The 6,349-nt window shown below is 63.0% G+C and overlaps 2 protein-coding genes across 2 annotated transcripts in view; one reads left to right on the top strand and one right to left on the bottom strand.

Annotated features, from left to right (window-relative positions):
* CD72 (CD72 molecule) overlaps positions 1–2,805 on the top strand; it is a 3,937-nt gene extending 1,132 nt beyond the window's left edge. The window contains exons 4-8 of the mRNA XM_009647355.2: positions 76–390; positions 637–785; positions 1,105–1,256; positions 2,196–2,363; positions 2,698–2,805. Of these exons, the coding sequence (XP_009645650.1) occupies positions 76–390; positions 637–785; positions 1,105–1,256; positions 2,196–2,337 (758 nt within the window). The 3' untranslated portion in view covers positions 2,338–2,363; positions 2,698–2,805. The remainder of the gene's footprint in view (positions 1–75; positions 391–636; positions 786–1,104; positions 1,257–2,195; positions 2,364–2,697) is intronic.
* A 2,152-nt stretch (positions 2,806–4,957) lies between these two features.
* The window catches only part of TESK1 (testis associated actin remodelling kinase 1), a 5,048-nt gene continuing 3,656 nt past the window's right edge, over positions 4,958–6,349 (bottom strand). Inside the window, exon 9 of the mRNA XM_009647278.2 lies at positions 4,958–6,000. Within this exon, the coding sequence (XP_009645573.2) occupies positions 4,958–6,000 (1,043 nt within the window). The remainder of the gene's footprint in view (positions 6,001–6,349) is intronic.

Genomic DNA, 6,349 nt, shown 5'->3' with positions numbered 1-6,349 from the left:
GAGCAGGGGCAGCCCCGTGCCCCCCTGCCCGGGCTGTCCCATGCCCGTGCCCTGGCTCACCCTCCCTGTCCCCAGACTGGCAGGTCACCCGCAGCCTGCGGGACGCCTCCCAGGAGCACGCGGCCGAGCAGGGCCGCCTCTCGCAGGAGGTGAGGTTGCGGGATCAGAGCCTGGAGCAGACGCAGCTGGAGCTGGCGCGGGCCAGAGCGGAGCTGCAGCGAGCGTGGCGGGAGGGCAACAGCAGCCAGATGGATCTGGAGAACCTGAACGCCGAGCTGGGGCGCGTCATGGCGGTCCTGGGGAGGACGGAGAAGGAGATGCAGGACGTGCAGGCAAGGCTCAACAGCAGCGAGAGCACTGTGGCCATCCTGCGCTCCTGCACGGCTATAGGTAGGGCGATGGTGGAGCAGGGATGGGGTGCCCCAAGGGACTGGCACCCCTCAGCAGGTGCCATGCCAAGGCACGGGCACTGGCTTTTTTGGCCACACGGTGGGGACAGGGTGGTCCAAAGGCCCAAGCTATGCCTGGAGCAGAGGCTGAGGCTGTGATGTCTGCTGGGAAGAGGTGGGGCTGTTCCCTGTCCCCCTCAGGGCATCTGTGGCTGAGCAAGTACCTGAGCTGTGCCCCTGCCCCCAGACTGCTGCCCTTCAGGCTGGCTGCTCTACAGGGGCAAGTGCCTCTTCATCTCGTCGGAGAAGAAGACGTGGGAGGACAGCAGAGCTGAGTGCGAGAAGAAATATGCTCAGCTCCTGGTCACCAAATCCTGGAGTCGCTGGACTGTGCCGGTAGGGTGCTGGAGAAATTGAGGGCAGGAGCTGGTGCATCCAGGTGGGCCAGCACTGCTCTGGGGGCCCCTGACCTGCCAAAACATTGGAGGGTGCAAGGCTGATCTCTGGAGCACATGGCTGGTGGTGGACATGGGGCAGAGAGGGTCTGGCACCCCTGGATGCTGCCCAAGCTGGAGCAGGGCACAGGCACTGCTCAGCTGTCCTGCCCCAATGAGCTCCCAGAGGCTCCCTGGGGAGATGAGAACCGCCTGCAAACACCGCAGCACACAGGTACCATGGAAAAGCCACTTAAAAGTCCCTTTTTCTCCTTCCCCAGACCTTCCTGAAGAATGCGGACATCCCATATTGGATCGGGCTGCAGAAGAGCAGCTTCCCCTGGTACGACTATGGCTGGCTGGAGGAAGAGGACCCAGAAGGCGAGGGGGTCTCAGACGCCTGGTTCTGGGTGGACGGCTCCCTTTATGAAAGGTACCCAGCAGCACAGCCTCTTGCCGAAACCCCCTCTCCTCCAGCACGGCTTTAGGAAAGCGTTTTACATCCCGCTGGTACCCAGTCCCAGGCACAAGCACTGGGCAACAAAGAGCATCAGAGCAGCTGAGGCCGAGGGGAGGTGGGTGCAGTGGTGTGACGAGATGCTTTAGAGGCCGTGCAGATGGAAAGCCAAGGCTCGGGGGCAGGGGCATGTGCAGGGCATGCGCAAGCAGGAGGCAGAGAGAGGGGACAAAAGAAACCACAAGTTTTATTTGGTGTCTAGACAAAGCATTCGAGCATCACCTCTATCACGCACGTGCCTCCCTGGTCCCTCTGCGAGGGGAAATCAAGCCTTCCCACCGGCAGAGGGTCCTGGGCTCCTCCCCGCCACGTGCACCCCTGCCCCAGCTCGCTGCTGCTTCCTCTTGTGGTGTCTGAGTGCAGTGGGGAGGAACAGCCCCGTCTGGTCAGGTGCTGGGTACCCGGCCCCTGCTCACTGCCCACCCCTCCATCCTCAGCGCTGCCATGGGGGGCTGCACCCCACTGCGGCCCCACGGCTCTGGGCAGCTCCTCCAGCCACCCACATGCCCCTGGGGAGGAACTGGGCTCTCCCCACCGCCGAGCGCTGCAGGGACAAAATATCCCCCAGCAGCGAGGCTGAGATTCAAGCAGGGGGGAGGCTAAGGGGAGTCTCAAGCAACGCAAACCTTTTGCAGAGGGGTTTCTCAGCCTGCCCAAGGAAGGGTAGGGATGCGTTGGCTGAGGCTTCAGCCTGTGAAATCAGCAGGGGAGGACTGGGGGATCCCCAGTTTGACTGCAGCGTTCAGCCCCTCCGGTGCGAGCATACAAGAGGCAGCCATCAGCAGCTGTGGCTGCCTTGGCACTGGGTAGTGGACAGGGTGGTGGCAGCCCCTCATGCGTCGTTTCCCCATCCAGGCCGTGGCAGTCAAAGTCGAATGGATCCTGTGCCATAATAAGCCGCGGGAACATCAAACCCGCCCAGTGCGCCGGTCCCGAAGACCTGCAGCTCTGGATCTGTGAGAAGGCGGCGGGACCGAGCTCTCCTTTCATGGCATGATGGCTGCTGACCCCAGCGCCGCTGCGGTGAGTGTGCCCACGCCAGGCTCTGCTGAGCCCGTGGGGTGTGCGAGGAGGAAAGCGGGGAGCCTGGGCATCCACATGGGGCACGCTGACCCCCTCCCTTGGAAAGGGAGAGTGATGCAGGCACATCCCTGTGCTGGATGGAGCCTGCCCCCATCCCTTTGCTGCCATGGGAGCCCCTGGTCTGTGGTAGCTCAAGAGACCCCCCCAAGCTGTAGTGCAGCAAAGGGGCAAGATGGGGGAAACCCCCCCACACGCTGCCTTCCCAGCCCCGCCGCATGCAGTGGAGGCTGGGCACCACCTCACCCTGACCCTCACTCTCTGCCTTCCCTTGCAGCGCCTGCACCCCGCATCGCCCCTGCTTCAGCCTTGCTGCACCCCTGCCCAGGATGTCCCATCCACGCCGGCAACCCCCTTCCCCTTCACAGGGACCTGCCCAGGTCCTTCCCAGCAATGCCCAGTGCTGCTCCACCACCCCGCAGGCTGGGGGAGGTGGTGGCAGTGGCCATTTCCCCCTGGCTGATGTGCTTCAACAGAGCAGTACGGGCCCCATGGCTCAGCCCCACACCTGCATGGGGTACGCTGCGTCTTCCTGAGCACCGGTGCTGGTGTGCCACGGGGAGCCCGGACCCAGCCACGGAGCGGAGCAAGCCCTGGTGCACAGCGCTGCAGCCATGCAACATCCCCAGTGCGGAGCGAGCGGCATCTCTGGCATGAAGACACAGTGCTGGGGACAGCACAGCCCCACACCCAGCCGGGTCCCGTCCCCACAGCAGGGACTTTCCGCGTGGCCTCATCCCCGGAGGAGCTTGGTCACAGCTTTCCTGCAACCCAGCAACCGACAGCCTGGGCAAAGCCTCAGCACCCAAGGAGGGAAGCAGCGCCCAAACCAGCCAGTGCCTGTGCTGGCAGTTGGGGTTTTCCTTTTGCTGATTAGAAAGTAGAGCGATGACCTTCAGGATTGTACAATGTGACGGTGCCTTTCAAAAGCAAAAGCAGCTCCGGCACTTGCAGTGGATTGATGCTTTGCGAGACAAGTCATCGGGACTTTAAATAGTTACTACACACATGCACATGAGAAGATTACGCAAAATAGCCCTGATGTAACATTGCAGCCAAGCAAGAGCAGAGGAAGTCATGTTCAACCAGGCGAAGATGCTCTCAGTTTATTATGGGGTCGTGTGTGCCATATATAGTCGATTAATTGCTATGTGAATTAGCTTGCTTGAAGAGCAAAAGGGTGTTAAAGGCAAGGTTTTTGGAGGTGGCACGTGTCACTCCTGTCTGGTCTGCTGGCTGAACCCACTTTGTAGCAATAAAGAGACACAGCTTGTCTGCTCTTTGCTTTTTTGTGTACCACCACAAACATGGACTCAAGGGCATGAGCCCAAAGAACCAAAATAATAAATGGGAATTTGGCTGAAGCCATTTCCACCGAGATGGCTGCTTTGGGGGCACTGAGATCTTGGGCTGAGCCAGGCTGGCTTGTGGCCCCCAAGGGGCTCCCCAGCAGCCCCAGGCGAGCCCATGCAAAACCTTTTGGGGCTGGGCTCCCCTCTGTGTCTGATGTGTACCCAGGAGACAAGCAGCAGCAGCCTGAGTTGCTGGGACATTCAGTTTTTATTGAACACTTTAAATAAGCTGGGTATATATTACTAGCAATTATTATTATTAATAATAATAAAAAACCCACAAGAGTTCTGCATTCACCAGTGCATTGTGCGGGAGGGAGGAAAGCCGGCTCCCACCCTTGCCAGGGGCCGGGCAGCCTGGCCGTGCTGCCCACCGGCCCCTTCCCCCCTGTGCCAGGATGGCACCCCGGCCCCTCTGCCAGCACCCCGCTCCTGACCCGCTGGGCTGGGGGGACGCAGGGTGCTGTGCTGGCTCAGCACCCAGCCCTTGGCATTGGCTGGGCAGGGGCAACCCCAGCACTGGCAATACTCCTCCATGCACTGCCACACAGGCATCACCCCTCTCCTGCCCCCCTGCACGCCCCTCCCTGCATCAGGTATTTGGCTGCACTCCCCATGCTTGTGGGGAAGCATGGGGACACCCACCAGCCCCACAGGATCCCCTAAAACACACATACACACACTGACCCCTCTGCCCTCATCCCAGCCCCACTCACCCCCCCATCCCAGGGGGCTGCGGGGGGCTCCCTGTTCTCTCAGGGGAGCAGGCTCATTGCACACCCCTCTGTGAGACCCCACAGAGGGGTGAGTCCTTGGGGAAGGGTGGTCCCGTATCCAGGGTTTGAGCCCCGGGGGCCCAGTGGGGGACCAGCCCTGCTGCCCAGGGTAGTGCTGGAGTGCGCCCGGGGCAGGGGTGTTATTGCACTTCAGTCCCCGGCAGGGACCCAGCCCACCCTGGGGCTCCCCACAGCCCCCCCAAGGCCGATCTTGGCAGGACAGGCACCCAAAAGCCTGGGCAGTGCCGTGGCAGCTGTGGCATGGGGCACCGCAGCCACCAGTGGCCACCAAGCACTGAGCGAGGATGGACCACAGGGATGCACCGGGCCCTCGCACTGGCTCAGCTGCGGCCACGTGGGGGTCTGAGAGGTGGCCGGACACAGCGCCCGCTCCCAGGGGTCCCCGGCACTAGGACTGTGCTTCTGGCAGCTTCAGGCTGGGCTCCGCCAGCACCGGCCCTGGGGATTTCTGGTGGCGTCCGCGGTCGTGGCAGAGGAGGCTCTTGGCCTCGCAGTTGAGGTTCTGGTAGCGAGGCGGGCTGGGTGCCGGCCGGTGGCAGACGGAGGCGAAACTGAAGCTGAAGGGACCCAGGCAGCAGCCGGGGCAGGGCAGCACCTCGTCCTGCTCCAGCACGGCGCTGGAGCCGTGCCCGGGCAGCATGGCCGTGCGCTCCGTCCGCTCCAGCGCTGCCGTGCAGGGGATGCTGAGCTCGGAGAATCCATGCTCCAGCCCGCTCCCCCAGGCCAGGGGTTTGCTGACCACCACGTGGTTGTTGTTGAAGAGGAGCCCGTTGGGGGCTTGCGGCTCCGGCTGCCAGGGCCGGGCAACCGAGGATGCTGTGCGAATGAAGTTGCTGTTCAGGGGTGGTGGTGGGGGCTGTGGCGGCTCAGGGCTGTCGGGGCCACAGTCCATCCGCTCCTCCACCCCGGGGCTGGCAGGGGAGGCTTGCCCCCGAGCTGGAGGAGGAAGGAGGGCGGGGGGCTGGGGGCCATCGTCAGGACGGGGGGACCCCATGCCCAGTGCCAGGCCCCCCCGGCGGGGCAGCTCGGGGGAGGCGGGCAGCGAGTGGCACTTGCGGGGGGCAGCGGTGGGGGCCGAGAAGTCACACTGCACCTCCACGGCGGGCTCAGGCGTCACGGGGGTGCTGAGCTGGAGCGGGGCCGGGGGCGGCAGGTCGAATGTGAGCGAGATGACGGACTTGCTCGGCGTGTCGAAGAGCTTGATCTTCCCCCCCTTCAGGTCCTCGCGCTGGGAGAAGGGGTTGACGCGGGGGAGCGTCTCCTTGGTCCTGGCCCCGCCGTAAGGCTCCAGTGGCCGCAGCAGGGTGGGTGATTTGGGGGGGAACATGTCGGACTGGCTGCGGGACAGGCGCTGGTCTGGCTGCAGGTGCTGTGTCCCCAGCTCGCGCAGGGGTGACTGCTCGGCACGGCCGGACACCCTCCCGGCTACCCCTGGGCACGGGCACAGGAGCAGGTCACCAGCTGCCAGCAGTGGCCGGTGCGCGGTGCCATGGGGTGCTGGGCACCCAAAACCCAGGGACGCACCCCAAGGGGGTAACAGAATCATAGAATCGTCTATGTTGGAAAAGACCTTTAAGACCATCAAGTCCAACCGTTAACCTAATCCTGCCATCCCACCACTAAACCATGTCCCTAAGCACCTTGTCTGCCCAGCTTTTAAATACCGCCAGGGGTGGGGACTCCACCACTTCCCTGAGCAGCCCATTTCAGAGCCTGACAACCTTTTTGGTGAAGAAATTTTTCCTCATGTCCAACCTAAACCTGCCCTGGTGCAACTTCA

This window comes from Egretta garzetta, unplaced genomic scaffold (assembly GCF_000687185.1).
Source record: "Egretta garzetta isolate BGI_Z169 unplaced genomic scaffold, ASM68718v1 scaffold59, whole genome shotgun sequence".
Classification (NCBI taxonomy): Eukaryota; Metazoa; Chordata; class Aves; order Pelecaniformes; family Ardeidae; genus Egretta; species Egretta garzetta.
This window is presented reverse-complemented; position numbering and strand designations above follow the sequence as displayed.